Source organism: Dendropsophus ebraccatus, chromosome 4 (genome assembly GCF_027789765.1).
Source record: "Dendropsophus ebraccatus isolate aDenEbr1 chromosome 4, aDenEbr1.pat, whole genome shotgun sequence".
Taxonomy (NCBI): domain Eukaryota; kingdom Metazoa; phylum Chordata; class Amphibia; order Anura; family Hylidae; genus Dendropsophus; species Dendropsophus ebraccatus.
In genome coordinates, this window is record NC_091457.1 from 28094183 (window position 1) to 28110350 (window position 16168).

Here is a 16168-nt window from a genome sequence, read left to right on the forward strand (position 1 = left end):
GCTGTGCTCTTACAGACAGATAGGGGAGAGTGAGACACCAAGTGGTGAAAGTGCTAATGGCAGCTTCATCCCCTTTGTGTGACACCTGACACAGTACAGGTAAAATAAAACTTAGTGGACCACCTGTACGGGACACTACAGTCGTACCATAGTAGTAGTAGTGTAATGATAATCTCTAGAGCTCTCATGGTACATTAGAAGTTGAGGTATACGTTCAAGTTGGTTATAACCCCTTATTCATGAACAAGGCCCACCAGTTAACTCCAAATCAGGATGAAGAGAAGTCATCTAAGGGCTCCTTCCCTCTCCTGTCTTACAAAAGATTGAGTATGAATATTCAATGATATGGTATCTGGTTACCATGACCAACTTTGGTCTAAAAAAAAAAATACACCAGATTTAGAAAAACATGACTGCTTTCTCCTGAAAACGATTGCTATTTACCGAACATCTAGGTCAATAGTCTTCAGACTTTGGTGACCAAACTGTTCTCTAACAACTAGAGATGAGCGAACCGGGTTCGAGTCGATCCAAACCCAAACGTTCAGTATTTGATTACCTGGGGCTGCTGAAGTTGGATAAAGCTGTAAGGTTGTCTGGAAAACATGGATACAGCCAATGACTATATCCATGATTTCCACATAGCCTTAGGGCTTTATCCAACTTCAGCAGCCACCGCTAATCAAATGCCGAAAGTTCGGGTTCGGATTGACTCGAGCATGCTCCAGGTTCACTCATCTCTACTAACAACCAACCAAGGTGGGGGTTGTAGTTCTGCAATCACTGGAGAGTCCAGGGTGGAGACCTTTAACCTAGAATTTTATTAGAGGATAGGGAATCTGTCATCATGTTGCCTGAACCATAATCATGGGCAGCTTTCTATCAATCAAGGCTATTGGGTTGGGGAGAAGTCTCCGAGAACTCATGGTTTGGCCAGCATGAAAGAGATAACAGATTCCGGTCTATGAGACCTAAGTGGAGACCTTGTTGTGGTAGGGAGACTGTATTCTGAAGAATCAAAGAACTGTGTTCAGATTAACACTAATGCTGACATTTTCTATTTTACAGAACATCTCCCGAAATTCTATATCTCATATAAAAGTAGAGCCAGGAATACCAAACCACTTGCTAAATGGAACACCAGGTAAATGATGATATTCGGACATATTGCATATTGGAGTGGGTCACAGAGGGGGGAGCTTTACAGTGATTAAAAGGGTGGGCATTCATAGATAGCATGGGGGGCCCTCTTTAGAGTGTTCCACCATTTGATTTGGTACTCAGTAATCTCCAACCTGTTGCCTGGCAGTCTGCATTGACAGGTTAATGTAGTGTAATAGTAACTATAGCCATTGATGTAAAAGGGACAAAAATATGTGGATCTTGGGGCTGAAAGTTTTCATATAGACTGCAGGACTTTGGTTCCAATGTTCTATAATTCTTAACCTCTCTCCTACTCTAGATGTTTTAGGGGTCATGCCCCTTACTCCACCCAGTAGTCATAGCAGTGATAGTGATGGATCTCAAAGTCCTCGCTCTCTACCGCCCCCAAGTCCAGCCCGTCCAGCAGCGCGGTCATCTCATGCTATCTCCTCATCGCCACTGCTCACCGCTCCTCATGTAAGCACAATGTATTTTGATATTTCCTGTTAGGTTACTATAAGGTATTGTCATCAGATTCTAGAAGCTACTACATTAAGTTATTTAATTTGTTTTTTTTTTTTTTTTTTTTTGCCATTTAGAAACTCCAAGGCACATCAGGACCCCTCATGCTGACAGAAGAGGAAAGACGAACACTAGTAGCAGAGGGGTATCCAATTCCTACCAAGCTTCCCCTTACTAAAACAGAAGAGAAAGCCTTGAAGAGAGTGCGCCGAAAGATTAAGAACAAGGTGAGAATGGGACACTCCAATCTCTCTGGACCATAGTCCGTCTGTCTGTGTTTAGCACTAAGTATAGGAGTACAGGAAGCAAGGCATCAGCCAAGTCACTAGCCTATCTGCATGGTTGCAGGGGACAATGTGATGGCCATCACCTATGTACTGTAGTATCTTAAGGTGGCCCTACACTTTATACAGCCGACAGCAGTCTTGTCCGACGTTGTCTACATTGTCACTATATACTTCATTTTTTTTCCATATAGATCTCAGCTCAGGAGAGTCGACGGAAGAAAAAGGAATATGTGGAGTGCTTAGAAAAGAAGTGAGTTATGAAATGTGTACATCCCTCGCTCCAGCACAGTACAGGGATATGGCGTCCTGTATGTCGCCATGTGTCCTAGTCACATTGTTATTGTGTTATCTATCAGTGTAACCCTCCTCCCTGAATGTCTGTTGTGTATTATATCTGCGTCGCTGTCTTGCAGGGTGGAATCATTTACATCACAGAATAGTGAGCTGTGGAAAAAGGTGGAGACTCTGGAGAACGCCAACAGGTGAGATATATATATCCAGGCAATGGCATATCTAAGCTCACGGTGCCCTAGGCTCTAAGCATTGAAGGCACAGCCAGTGATTGCCATCATTCAATTGTTTCTAAGCAGTTCTAATGATAATCGGTCAATGTTAACAATGGAGATCAACAATAAAACTGTAATTTATCACCAATTGTGATTGCTGTAAAAAGGATCGGTTTCGGCACATGTATATGTGTGGACTGGATTTCCCAAGAGTTTTGTGCTCCATTACGATATGCAATGGCCATTGTGCATACTAGAATCTATGTACATAGTCCTGGCCCCAAATTATTACAAACACACTAAATCTTACTGCCATAGAGTGTCTGCAAAATACCACAATACTATAACTGGATAACACCATATACAGTGACTGGATAACACCGCCATACAGTGACTGAACAATACCACAATACTATAACTGGATAACACCACATACAGTGACTAGATAGCACCGCCATACAGTGACTGAATAATACCACAATACTATACCTGGATAACACCATATACAGTGACTATATATCACCACCCTACCACAACTAGACCATACATACAGTGACTGGATAACATCACCATACATGCAGGGACAGGATAACACCGCCATACCACAACTAGACCATATATACAGGGAATAGATAACACCGTCATACATACAGGGACTGGATAGCACCCCCATACAAACAGTGACTGGATAAAACGGCTATAAAGTGACTGGATAACACACCCGTACTTACAGTGACTGGATAGCACCAGCCTACCACAACTAGACCATACAGACAGCGACTGGATAACACCACCATACGTGCAGGGACTGGATAGCACCACCATACAATGACTGGATAGCACCACCATACAATGACTGGATAACACCACCATACAGTGCCTGGATAACACCGCCATACAGTGACTGAATAATACCACAATACTATAACTGGATAACACCACATACAGTGACTGGATAGCACCATCCTACCACAACTAGATCATACAGACAGTGGCTGGATAACACCACCATACATACAGTGACTGGATAACACCGCCATACATACAGTGACTGGATAGACCCATCCTACCACAACTAGATCATACAGACAGTGACTGGATAACACCACCATATGAGCAGGGATAGGATAGCACTGCCATACAATGACTAGATAACACCGCCATGATGGTATAAAGTAACCCTCAAGATCAAACCTCAAAATTAATTCTGACCCCAAATGAGATGGCAGGAATATTTTGGGTCCCAGACAGACCCTATATTAAAGCCTGTGAGGCCCCTGGAGCCTTAAAAACCATCCCCAGGACCTGACAAGTGAGAGCAGCATTCTGGTGCTGTGCCAAAAAGACCTCAGGGGAACACATGAACTGCTATCCAGTCACAGGGTGGGGGGCACAGTGGCTTTCATTACTTAGGCAGCCCATTCATTTCTATAGCACCATGTAATGCATCTTTTCCCCAGGGGTGGTGCTGCAGGGGAGATTCCCTTCCAAATATCTATTGGTGATGTAATAGTTGTGGTCGTGCAAATGTGCCCATGGGGATATATATGTATATATATATATATATATATATATATATATATATATCCCAATTGACCATACTATCGAGTTATGTCGTGAGACATCTATGAGACGCTGGAGAATCAGTATCCCCAAACAATAATAGTCTTAAAATACTCCCCAGCATGCCCCGCTGGCTCCAGGAAGCAGTCATCTGCTCCTCTGTGATTTATTTTCAGATGCAATAACCCAAGCTGTATTATTTTATTGAGCTTCAACGTCATTGACATAAAAAGTGCCTTATTTTTAACCAGGACAAACATGACTGAAGTTTAGAAAAGGAAAAAATAGCAGACAAATGTTTACTGGATGTATTGGGTCATGCTGGAAGATATATAACCAGGCTTTGTCTCCAAGCGCTGACAAACTGGGCAAGCTGGAGAAGTTTTGTATTTGAAGAGATGTAGTGCCATCTACTGTTGGCAATATGCAATTACATGTTTCTGGGAAAGCTGGGTCAGTTACTGTGTAACACCATAACTACATTACCATTACTCCTGTTTTGTAGCTGCATCCTAAATAACAAGTCTTACAAATTATTAAGGCGCTGAGAGTGTGCCATAACCATGGGGGGTTTTTAAGGTGGCCCAGCTGGTAGTTCTCCAGGCAAGGATTGTTAGGGTCCGTTCACATTATGGAATCAGCACAAAATTTCGAGCAGAGTTTGCGCCACGGACTCCGCGTGGAGTTCCACCTGTCCCATTGATTCAAAAGGATGTTTTATGCAAACTCCTCCATCCGGCTAAAGAATTGACATGTCAATTGGCGGAGTGCTTGTGAGACATCCTATTAAATCAATGGGACAGGTGGAACTTGTGGAGTCCACAGCATGAACTCCACGCTGATTCCGTACTGTGAACATACCCTAAGTGTCACAGAAACTGAAGGGTAATGGCTGGACCCAGGGCACCTTCCTTGTGGCCACAGCAACCTTTGTCAGTAGAAACCTGCACTTATGAAAAAGTCTCTGCCCTTGGGTCAGGCCTGTGTAGGTAGTATCTGGGTATACGAGAAAAAGTGGTAATCCCCTTCGTAGCTTGAATAGAAGTTTGGATTTTCTAGGTGTGGATATGAATGAATACACTCCTCTTAGACTTCCAGATAACTATTCTGCTGTAAGGGCCTGGTACCCTCTGTAGAAGACATCTTGGAATACACAGTTTTGTGTTCCACAATGCCCTATAGTAGGGTGCAGGATGGAGAGGTTTGTGATGTGGAAGTCACGTAGCACAGGCCCTGGCAGATACCAACTAGGAGTTCATTAGTTGTTACTTTCTTCTCCATTTTGGCTTGTCAAGTAGAAAATCCATCTTCTTTGAAGTGGATCACATACTATATCATATCATATACTTCAGACCATGCCGAGAGGATTTAGTGTGAATGACCCTAAGCAGACTAGCCTTCTCGGTTGTTGCCCTGGTCGAGCCAGGCCTAACTATCTGCTAAGCAGCAGTGGTTGCGGAGACACACACCAAACACCCTTCTCCAACTGCAGCTAGTCCAGGATATAACTATAGCGGGTGCTGAGGTTAAAGGCACCGCCACTAAACAAAAGAATGGAAGAGCCAGGGCTACAAAGAGATTTAGGGCCCTATTCCACGGGAAGATTATCATTCAGATTATCGTTAAATTGTTCGAATCTAAACGATAATCGTTCGTTTGAATAACAGTTAACGATTAACGACCGAACGAGAAATCGTTGATCGTTTAATAAGCCCTGGACCTATTTTTATCGTTGCTCTTTCGCAAATAGTTCGCATTGAATAAGATGTCGTTTGTTCATTCGCAGTAGTGACGAACGCAATAGCGACAACAAGACGACCGTAAGAACAACGTTTATCGTTAACGATTATGCAAACGATAATCCTCCCGTGGAATAGGTTATGAAACAGGAAATTCCATGTAAATATTATGACCACATAGATGTGATATTGCCGCGTACCGTCGCGTTCTTGTCACATAACCAAAGTTGCAGTGCGGCCTTAGCCTAAATAATAGTTGCCCACTTTTCTCATTCAGGAGTCTGGGAAAGCTGAGTGAGGGGCTTATGTGCTACAGTATACAATCTCACTTCTGATATTCTCCTCCACAGGTCTCTGCTGCAGCAGTTACAGAAGCTCCAGGCTTTAGTAACAGGAAAAGTGCCGAGACCCTGCAAACTGGCGGCAACCCAGACTGGAACCTGTCTTATGGTAGGTCCTATGGGAGGATGGGACAGTACAGTAGTTTATCGTCTTGGGATTTTAGAGATATCCTGTTACTTGTGGAAATACAGTCCTTGTCTTAAGCTAAAGACTCCTTAAAGGGTTTTTTCCAGCTCAAACACCTAGATATGCCATAACTGACCCCATCTAACCCAGACATGGAGACCAGAGGTCACTGGGATTCTGAAAACAGCTTAATGAAATTATGACATATTATGACAATAATGAACTTTCAGCCAATCACTGGCTTCAGAAGTCACATGTAATAATAAATATGCGTGTTACTGCCGAGGCCAATGATAGGCTGCCGTGCACAGTGTAACGTGATGTCACATCGTCCTTTGTATTCCGGAACAGTGATGGTGCACAACAGTGGCCAGTAGCCTTTATACACAGGGGGTTCATCTAAAAGGCAGAACAGTTATTAAAATTAGCAGCAAAAGACTCCTCCCAGACATGTTTCACTGCAGGTTCGGTTGCTTCAGGGGAAATGGGACACTGTGCTTTACTCCATTGTACACTGATTATCACAGTACCGCAAATCTGAGTCTATGGCTGACCTATCTCTATGGCTTATACAATTCTTACTATACCTTTTTCTCTATGCTAAACTCACAATGTTCCCTAAAACTGCCCAAATGCTGCCATGATAAGTGAACAATAAACCCAGCTCCTGACAACTATGATTATTGATGACAATGACTGTTTGTGGAACAATGATGTACAGTTGATATTAAAATTAATAGTACAGTGAAAATTCCTTTGTTAAGTGCAATAGCATACCACCCTTACAAGCAGACTACATATCTTGGCCCCCTTGTTACAGGGGCCCCGTACTGAACTGATTCTTCATTTATAACACTTACTTTCAGCCTCCAGTAGAAGAAGAGCATTGCAAAATGATATTAACAGATTGCCTTGAGTTCAGTACTAGCTATACAAATTTATATTCAGTTAGCTCCCCCTAGTGGTGGCTGCATGAAGCCAGGATGTTAATATTTTACTTGATAACCATGTGGCTTTTCTGTTTATTAATGCTTCCTTTATATATTTTCCTTTGTCTTTTAACTGTGGGTGAGCTTTCTCAGCTGCTGCCCCCTAGAGGCAAGAATAATTATGTGCAGCCATATGAGAATCTACCTCTGTAGCTGCAGGTGCTTCTGTATGCATGTGTATTAATGGAGCTGTCCTTTACCTTTATCTGTATCTCTGAGCCTTTGCTGTGGGTGTATATAACACATAATGATTAACAGAGTTGTCACCTCTAAACTAACATACTATAACAAGGTTCCTGTTTGCACGCTGTCTCTCTGACATCTCTTTCCTCTCTGCAGGTTGTCGTACTGTGTTTTATTCTTGCCTTTGGTTCCATGATTCCATCCTTCCCAGAGTTCTCTTCGGGGGCTCAGACAGTGAAATCAGCCCCTCTTTTGGCACCTGACCTGTATACCCTCAGCCAGAGTAAGACACTGAGAAACAATCTTTTACATCATTTATTCTTAAAGGGGTTCTCCACTTTCCCAACTTTTTAGAAGGATCCCTTAATGATAAACTAATTACAAGGTGTCCCCTCAGCTAGGACCACCAGAGATCAAATCTGTTGGAAAACCTGAATGTGCTAAGTCACACTTTAGCGCCTCCATGGGGAAAGTAAAGTATTGCACAGTGACCATTTACATCAATGGGTTGTGTGTATAAAGCAGGACAGGACAGGAACTTTTTGTAACCACTCTTCACTCTGGCCAAGGCATAAGGATTCTTAACAGGGCCCCCCTCTCTACTAAAATTTGCTATAGGGGTAAATTAGCTGTATATGCTGTCTATAGTTAACTCTTTGCATAAACAGCACCACCCCTGTCCTCAGGATGTGTGCGGTATTACAGTTCAGCTCCATTCACTTCAAAGGAACTGAGCTGCAAAACCGCACACCCAAACAGGAGAGATGCTGTTTTAAAAAGAAAGCAGACCTGTTTTTCTAAAACTGGACAACCCCTTTAAATCTTCCCACCCCTCCAGTTTAGGAATAGCTGTAAACAGGGGACAGTAGATTGTTCAGCTGCACAGCAAATCGGCTAAAGCTTTAGGGCCTCCTTAATTATTAAATTCTTTCGACTTTTCTTGACTTTCCTAATGTAACCGTGTCAGAGCTTGCAGTATCACGCTAGATAGTTGAATTGAGTTGAAAAGCATGCTAATGAAATGATGATCCATTCCACTTATTAAGTCAGACAAATGATGAAACCTCTTCTCCCCCTGTCAGTCCCTGGAGAACAGACATCCAGCAGTGACACCTAAAGGGGGATTCCAGTTTCGGCAAAATAAAAAAGATATTACATTTACTTTCTGTAAATGTACTTTGGATTATCAAGCTGTCCTGGTCATGCAATGGACACATGTGGGCATGCCTCCTTACAAGGGTTCATAGGGAAGGAGGGGGCTTTTACCTACTAGCCAGAGCAGAGGGAGGCTGTAAAGAGCATGTCCCTCTCTGGAGGACCCAGTACCCAGTGCAAGGCTAATGCACTGTGTAATGCTTCATTTCCCCTGCGGAGGCACTGCAGAGAAGCTAAACACTTGTTGCCAGCTGATATTCGGGGTTTCACCTACAGTAAACTCTATCATCAGCTTGTTGGGGGTCCCTTCTATCATAAATGGATTGTTCAAAGGGGAGAACCACTTTAAAGTGTTCACAGCCTTCTAGTAGGAAACTATTGACACCACCCTCCAGAGCGCTAATGGTATTCAGAATCTTATTACTAACCTTATAACTAAGGGCCCTTTTACACAGAAAGATTATCTGACAGATTATCTGCCAAAGATTTGAAGACAAAGCCAGGACTGGATTTGAAAAGAGTTGAAATCTCAGGCTTTCCTTTATGACCTGATCTCTGTTTGGCTTCTAATCTTTCTGTGTAAAAGGGCCCTTTCATTACTCCTGCACACTTGCTACTAATCTGGTACGATAGCTGAGGACTCCTGCAACCTGTGCAGACAACCAATTGAAGCGTATCAATACATAGAAGATACACACAGAGGAAAAGATGCAGGAGGGCGCAGACTGGCACAGAACAGAGACAGAGGAGCTGTCAGAGCTGAAGGTTTCACATGCCAATTCTAATATATATGACTATGGATATAAAAGGGTTGCAAAATTCCCAAATGTGACTGAAATGGCTCTTCACTACAGGTGCTGTCCACATGCAAACACTATCTTCTGGGAAAAATCCCTGAAACTTCTGATCTGCACTCAGGCCATATAAATATCTCAAGTTTGACATTGATGCCCCCTATAGAAGCGGCCATCTAATTTATAGGCCACCTCGACTGCATGAAAGCAATGGCGCAAACATATCTGTTTTGTATGAAATAATCTATGAGAAATTGTCAGCACCATAAGGAATAAGGAATCTTTGGATGCCATTTTGTAAAAGGGGTTGTCCAGCATGTAGAGTGCTTTAACTCCTTTAAAGGAGAAGTCCCGCCAAAAGTATTTTTAATATGTTATTACTTATGGAAAGTTAGACAAATTTCTAATGTACATTAATTATGGGAAATGCACATTTACTGCTATTAGCCTTAAATTATTAGATCATGGACTGTTAGAATTCTTTCAGAAACCGTGATGTCACGACGAAGGGTCCAGCAGGGGGCGCACTATATATAGAAGTCAATGAGTACCATTGACTTCTATATATAGTGCGCCCTTGCTGGACACTCTATTGAATCAATGGATATGTATGTAAAAATGTTATGTACAGTACGTTTTGATTGAATACATTATGGACTACTTTGGGGAGCAAGTGTCCTTGCTCCCCAAAGTATCCCATAAATGTATTCAATGAATACATTTGGAGGGCACCGAGCAGGGAGGGAGAGAGGTCCCAGTGCATCTACCTACCTCCTCCCTCCCTGCTCGGTGCTGGGCACATATACACAGTACTACTCCTCCCATCCTCTGCTCATAGATGAGCAGAGGATGGGGGAGTAGTACTTGTGCTATCCCCATTACGCCGCCGCAGAACAGCTGCTCATCACAAGGGCTTCATCATGCCCCCTCCGCCGCTCCTCCTTCTCCCAGTTTCCAATTTCTAACTGCCGCCGCTCACCGCCGCCACCGGCCGTCGCTCCCTGCTCCCACATACCGCCTCCCAGTCCGCACTGCATGCCGGCCGCGTCAGCCCTCCCCCACCCCGCAGGGAGCACAGCGCTCCCGGTACTTCTTGTCCCCGGCCGGCATGCAGTCTTTTGGCCGGACTTCTCCTTTAAGTATATTTTATGGTATAGCCGTGTGATTTCCATATTGTAAGATTAGACTAATTTTTGCAATGTCCTTTTTTTCCAGTCCGCTCCCGAAGCCTCTTGTCCTATGATGAAGGAGCTGGAATATCAGCAGAGGATCCCGTCGCATCTTTGGGAGAGCACAGAAAATGGACCTCTGGCGCAGCATCTTTCAGCAACTATTTCGAAAGCACGGCTCACGAAAGGGACAAGTACCTTGGACAGACAGACCGGAAGAACCAGACACATGGAAAATTTACAGGGCAGGAAGAGGGGTGAGTAGTCACGGTAGTCGCTAACAAATCTTGGTTTATCGCTAACCTAGTGTCATACACACTCAGTAGCTATTTCTCCCGATGCACTTAAAGAAGAAGTACGGCAAAAAATTTTATTAAAGTATTGTATTGTCCCCCAAAAGTTATACAAATCACTAATGTACACTTATTACGGGAAATGCACATAAATTGCTTTTTTCCCTGCACTTACTACTGCATCAAGGCTTCATTTCCTGGATAACATGGTGATGTCACTTCCTGGATAAAATGGTGACGTCACGCTCGGACTCCCAGAGCTGTGCGGGCTGTGGCTGCTGGAGAGGATGATGGCAGGGGGCCTCGAGGGACATAGGGCACTGGAGGGACACTGAGCATCCCTCTGCCATCATCCTCTCCAGCAGCCACAGCCCGCACAGCTCTGGGAGTTGGGTCTGACATCACCATTTTATCCAGGAAGTGACATCACCATGTTATGCAGGAAGTAAAGCCTAGATGCAGTAGTAATTGTAGGGAAAAAAGCACTTTATAAGCATTTCCCGTAATAAGTTTATATTGGTGATTTGTATAACTTTTGGGGGTCAATACAATACTTTAATAAAAACTTTCGGTGGACTTCTCCTTTAAGGTCAAATGGTCTTGTGTACTCAATGGAGACACTGCTAGACATCCCTGATGGTGGATTGTGTCTTTGAGGGCAAATAGGTCAGGCATTTAAAATCCAACATGTCCATTCTATCAAGCAGGTAGGGGTGGAGGATAGAGGAGGCATGCATGCTGCAGCTCAGCACAACCTCTATAACATTTAACTTTGCAAATAGTAATCAGCTAAGAGACAGACATCATTAGTTTTATCTATCCATGTCTATAGCTCTGAGCATGACATAGATCTGACATTCTCTTAGGACACCTTTACATTATAGAGGGGGGGGCCTGTCTAATTGTTATTCCTAATATCCAAAAATAGCAAAAAATTTTTACCAGCACCTTGTGGAAATTGTAGTTCCATAACTAATGCGTGGGTGCTGCTCTGTGCCCGGGGCGGCATCATGTAAATGTGTGATATTGTGTCCTATGCGATAAATTCACAGCTGACTGTGACCTTTTTCTCGATTGCAGGGGCAGAGGTTCTCAGTTCTTGTAGAGTCGGCAGTAAAGGGAGAGGGATCGACAGCTGAGCACTATACGTGGGTGGAGCAGGAACAAACAAAAAAAAGATGCTGGGATTTCTGGAATCAGAGACTATAACGCTACATTGATCCCAGACCAGAATCTCAACCCCCCGACAGATTTCGGCCTGCAGCACCATGGCGTCAGTGTAACGTGTGCAGAGACTTTGTCAACATGGAGCTGACACAACTGCCTATCCGGTGCCCAAGGCAATGAGACTGACTGCCGCCTCTTCTCTACACCAAAGGAGTATGTGAATGCTCAATCTTCCGTCTTGCACTATAAGAAGCCCGATTCTCTTCTCTCCCAGATAAGACTTTATGGAAAGCAAGACCACTTCTTACAGAAGACAACCAACGACGTCCATTTGTTGACAGGAAATGACTTTTTAGCTGTCGACGACAGAACCATGACCTGCTCTGCCCATAATCTCACCAGCCTGGACCCCTCTCCTTGGCTGCCTCCGAAGCCCCTCTGTCCCTGTACAGAACACACCCGGATCTCTGGTGAAGATCTGTTAGTTAACGCAAGCTTTGTACGCACAGATACAGATTTATACGCTTCTTCTTCTCATCTCCGCTCTCTGCCTGCTTCAGTCAAGCAAAATAATAAAAAAAAAAACAATAGCATCAGCAGCACGTCTCCGGTGTGAGTCACTGAAAGGGGAGCGGGGGAGCAAAAAAACAGGTCGAGGCTGGAGAGAGGATTGGGGGGGGGGGGGATGCTGGGATATAATGCAAAAAGAGAGATGAAATCCCAGATGCTGCATTATACATGGAAGGTGGCGCGTGGACAGTCAGGGTGATGTTTAGCTGAGCAGTAAGGGGTTAACCAGTCAGCTGCAGATGTTTGTAGACATGGAAAAGTCAGTGAGCAGTGACTCCAGTAATTCCTAATCATCCTTCCTGCCGCTGACAGATCACATTCACCTAATAGGATCAGGCATCGCTTCAATGGCTGCAGGAGAGGCGGCCTTTCCCAGCACTTGTATGGCTGCACTACCAGGTCTCTTGTGTAGACTCTACCAGGGACACTGCCACTGCTACACAATCATCTTCCAGCATTAATAATGAAACTCAGTCCCACTATATTAAATGTGCAGAAATATAACGCTACCTGTAATGATGAGCCTTATGCTTTGGATGGTGCCCTGTGCAGTATCATCTATTGGCAATATCAATATTATACAGTGCAGCCACCACCAGACACTGCTAAATTATTATACTGTACATTGCTTAATATCATAAAATATTAATTCATATAAAGCTCAATATTGCTGTCATACAGTGCTCAAATAATGCCGATATTATATTAACATAAATTGGGGGAGATTTATCAAACGTGGTGTAAAGTAGAATTGCCTCAATTGCCCCTAGCAACCAATCGGATTCCACCTTTTAGTTTCCAAAAAAATCTGTGAGGAATAAAAAGTGGAATCTGATTGGTTGCTAGGGGCGACTGAGCCAGTTCTACTTTACACTAGTTTGATAAATCCCCCCTAAAGTGCTTAAATGATGACACCATACAGTGCGGGGCTGTGAGAGAGACTGGAGGCGCCTAAATGAGAAATGGAGGTGCATAGGGGGGTAGATATCTTTGAATTGCTCGGGCTGGGCCGACCTCCAGTGCACAACGGACCTCATTAGCATATCAGATTACAAAACAGGGACCAGGTGGCAGATTCAGGGACCACAGCGGCAGGGGACGGCAGGGTGGTATGTAAATAATATAATGCTCAGCAATAACCATATGCAAGACTCAAGTAATGCCTAAAAAAAATGAGCTCACCAGATCGCAGATACATCGGATACATCCAGTGCTTGGGTAAAACTCCACTTCTAATTCATCATTTAAAACTGCAATTCATGAAGATAAGTGAGGCATATACTGGTAACGCATTTCCAGCTCAATCCCACCATACAATCCTCACATAATACCGTCATACAGCGTTCACATACTGTTCAAACACAACAAAGTGCTTAAATAAAATCAACAGTGCTCAAAAGTCAACATACAGTGCTCAAACACCAATATGAACTTTTTAAACAATACAACATTACAGTGCTCAAATATTACCACCATATAGTGCTCAATAATACCAATATATAGTGCTTCTATATTACCACCATATAGTGCTCAATAATACCAATATATAGTGCTTCTATATTACCACCATATAGTGTCTAATAATACCAATATATAGTGCTTCTATATTACCACCATATAGTGCTCAATAATACTAATATATAGTGCTTCTATATTCCCACCATATAGTGCTCAATAATACTAATATATAGTGCTTCTATATTCCCACCATATAGTGCTCAATAATACTAATATATAGTGCTTCTATATTACCACCATATAGTGTCCAATAATACCAATATATAGTGCTTCTATATTACCACCATATAGTGTCCAATAATACCAATATATAGTGCTCCTATATTACCACCATATAGTGCTCAATAATACCAATATATAGTGCTTCTATATTACCACCATATAGTGTCCAATAATACCAGTATATAGTGCTTCTATATTACCACCATATAGTGCTCAATAATACTAATATATAGTGCTTCTATATTACCACCATATAGTGCTCAATAATACCAATATATAGTGCTTCTATATTAGCACCATATAGTGTTCAATAATACCAATATATATTGATTATATATTACCACCATATAGTGCTCAAATATTACCATCATAAATAGCTGAAATAATATCATACAATAACATACACACTTAGGGGGACATGTATTAACGGGCGTACAGGGGTTTTTCAGCGGAAAGTGCCGATTTGCGCATTATTTTATTTGCAAATGGCAGATTTGCGAATAAAATATTCGCAAATCGGCACTCTCCGCCGGGTACACCGGGGGGTGGGGAGGGGGGGTGAAGGGGGCGGAACGGAGGGCGCGGACTCAGAGTCCGCGCGATTCACCATCCGTTCCGCCAAAAGATACGCCGAAAACCTACTCCAGTCCTCAGCTGGCGTAGGTTTTCGGCTGTGCGCCCTGGAGCGCACGGGATTTATGTAGAGGCAGTCCGCCTCTACATAAATCTCCGAAGCGCCGGAGATGCGGGGACATTTTTAAGTCCGGTGTAAAAACCGTCGGACTTAATAAATGTCCCCCTTATTTTTTACCGCCGCTGGATTTATCAAGAGAATCACTTACATTCAGCGTAGCAAAGCTTTTTGCGCAGCAGGTTAAAGATTCTAAGCCAGCTCGGAGCTGGTGTAGATTTTTAGCTTGTTTATTTGGCTAACTTGGTGAAAATATTGATAAATTTGCCATGCCCCCTTATGGCACACAAAGCGCAAACTGGCAAAAAGTCACACAATTTGTATGTAAGAGGGGCAAGGGGGTCTGTGCACAAAGGGGGGTTTGTGCAATTTTCCCGGTTTGCCCTAAGTATAGAGCTAGATAAATGTGCCCCAGAGTGACCATATATAAATGGCATAATCCCTGTGAAACCACACACAAGTAGCAGAAAAAAGATCAGAACGCTACGGCCATAAAGATCATACTTAAAGGGGTTGTCCGGCGATAAAAAATTATTCACAGAATAACACACATTACAAAGTTATACAACTTTGTAATGTATGTTATGTCTGTGAATGGCCCCCTTCCCCGTGTCCCACCACCCCCACCCGTGTACCCGGAAGTGTTGGTGCGCTATACATTACCTGTCGCGTGCCGACCACGGTCTCCGATCGTCAGCAGTGACGTCTTCTTCGGGAGGCCAGCGGATCTTCCCGAGTGCCGGCCGCCCTCTGCAGCGTCATCCGAAGATCAGCCGCGATTGGCTGAGCATAACTGTGCTCAGCCAATCGCGGCTGAGCAGCTGATGACGTGGCCGCGTCATCAGCCGCTCAGCCGCGATTGGCTGAGCACAGTTATGCTCAGCCAATCGCGGCTGAGCTTCGGATGACGCTGCAGAGGGTGGCCGGCACTCGGGAAGATCCGCCAAGCTCCCGAAGAAGACGTCACTGCTGACGATCGGAGACCGTGGACGACACGATATGCGGTGAGTATAATGCACCACACTTCCGGGTCTAGCGTGGGGTGGGGGAAACACGGGGAAGGGGGCCATTCACAGACATAACATACATTACAAAGTTGTATAACTTTGTAATGTGTGTTATTCTGTGAATAATTTTTTATCGCCGGACAACCCCTTTAAGTACTGGCCGGGATGATCTTAGCAGAGAC

General features: G+C 43.7%; 1 protein-coding gene across 3 annotated transcripts in view; it reads left to right on the top strand.

Moving 5' to 3' along the window:
- The window catches only part of CREB3L1 (cAMP responsive element binding protein 3 like 1), a 46904-nt gene extending 34327 nt beyond the window's left edge, over positions 1-12577 (top strand). For 2 of the 3 annotated variants that reach the window (XM_069968219.1, XM_069968221.1), the window contains exons 4-12: positions 1069-1144; positions 1463-1620; positions 1743-1892; positions 2144-2202; positions 2366-2434; positions 6111-6210; positions 7557-7683; positions 10565-10775; positions 11892-12577. In XM_069968219.1, coding sequence (XP_069824320.1) covers positions 1069-1144; positions 1463-1620; positions 1743-1892; positions 2144-2202; positions 2366-2434; positions 6111-6210; positions 7557-7683; positions 10565-10775; positions 11892-11916 — 975 coding nt within the window. In that variant the 3' untranslated portion in view covers positions 11917-12577. The remainder of the gene's footprint in view (positions 1-1068; positions 1145-1462; positions 1621-1742; positions 1893-2143; positions 2203-2365; positions 2435-6110; positions 6211-7556; positions 7684-10564; positions 10776-11891) is intronic. The other variant, XM_069968220.1, reaches the window with a different exon arrangement.
- Positions 12578-16168: the final 3591 nt, after the last annotated feature.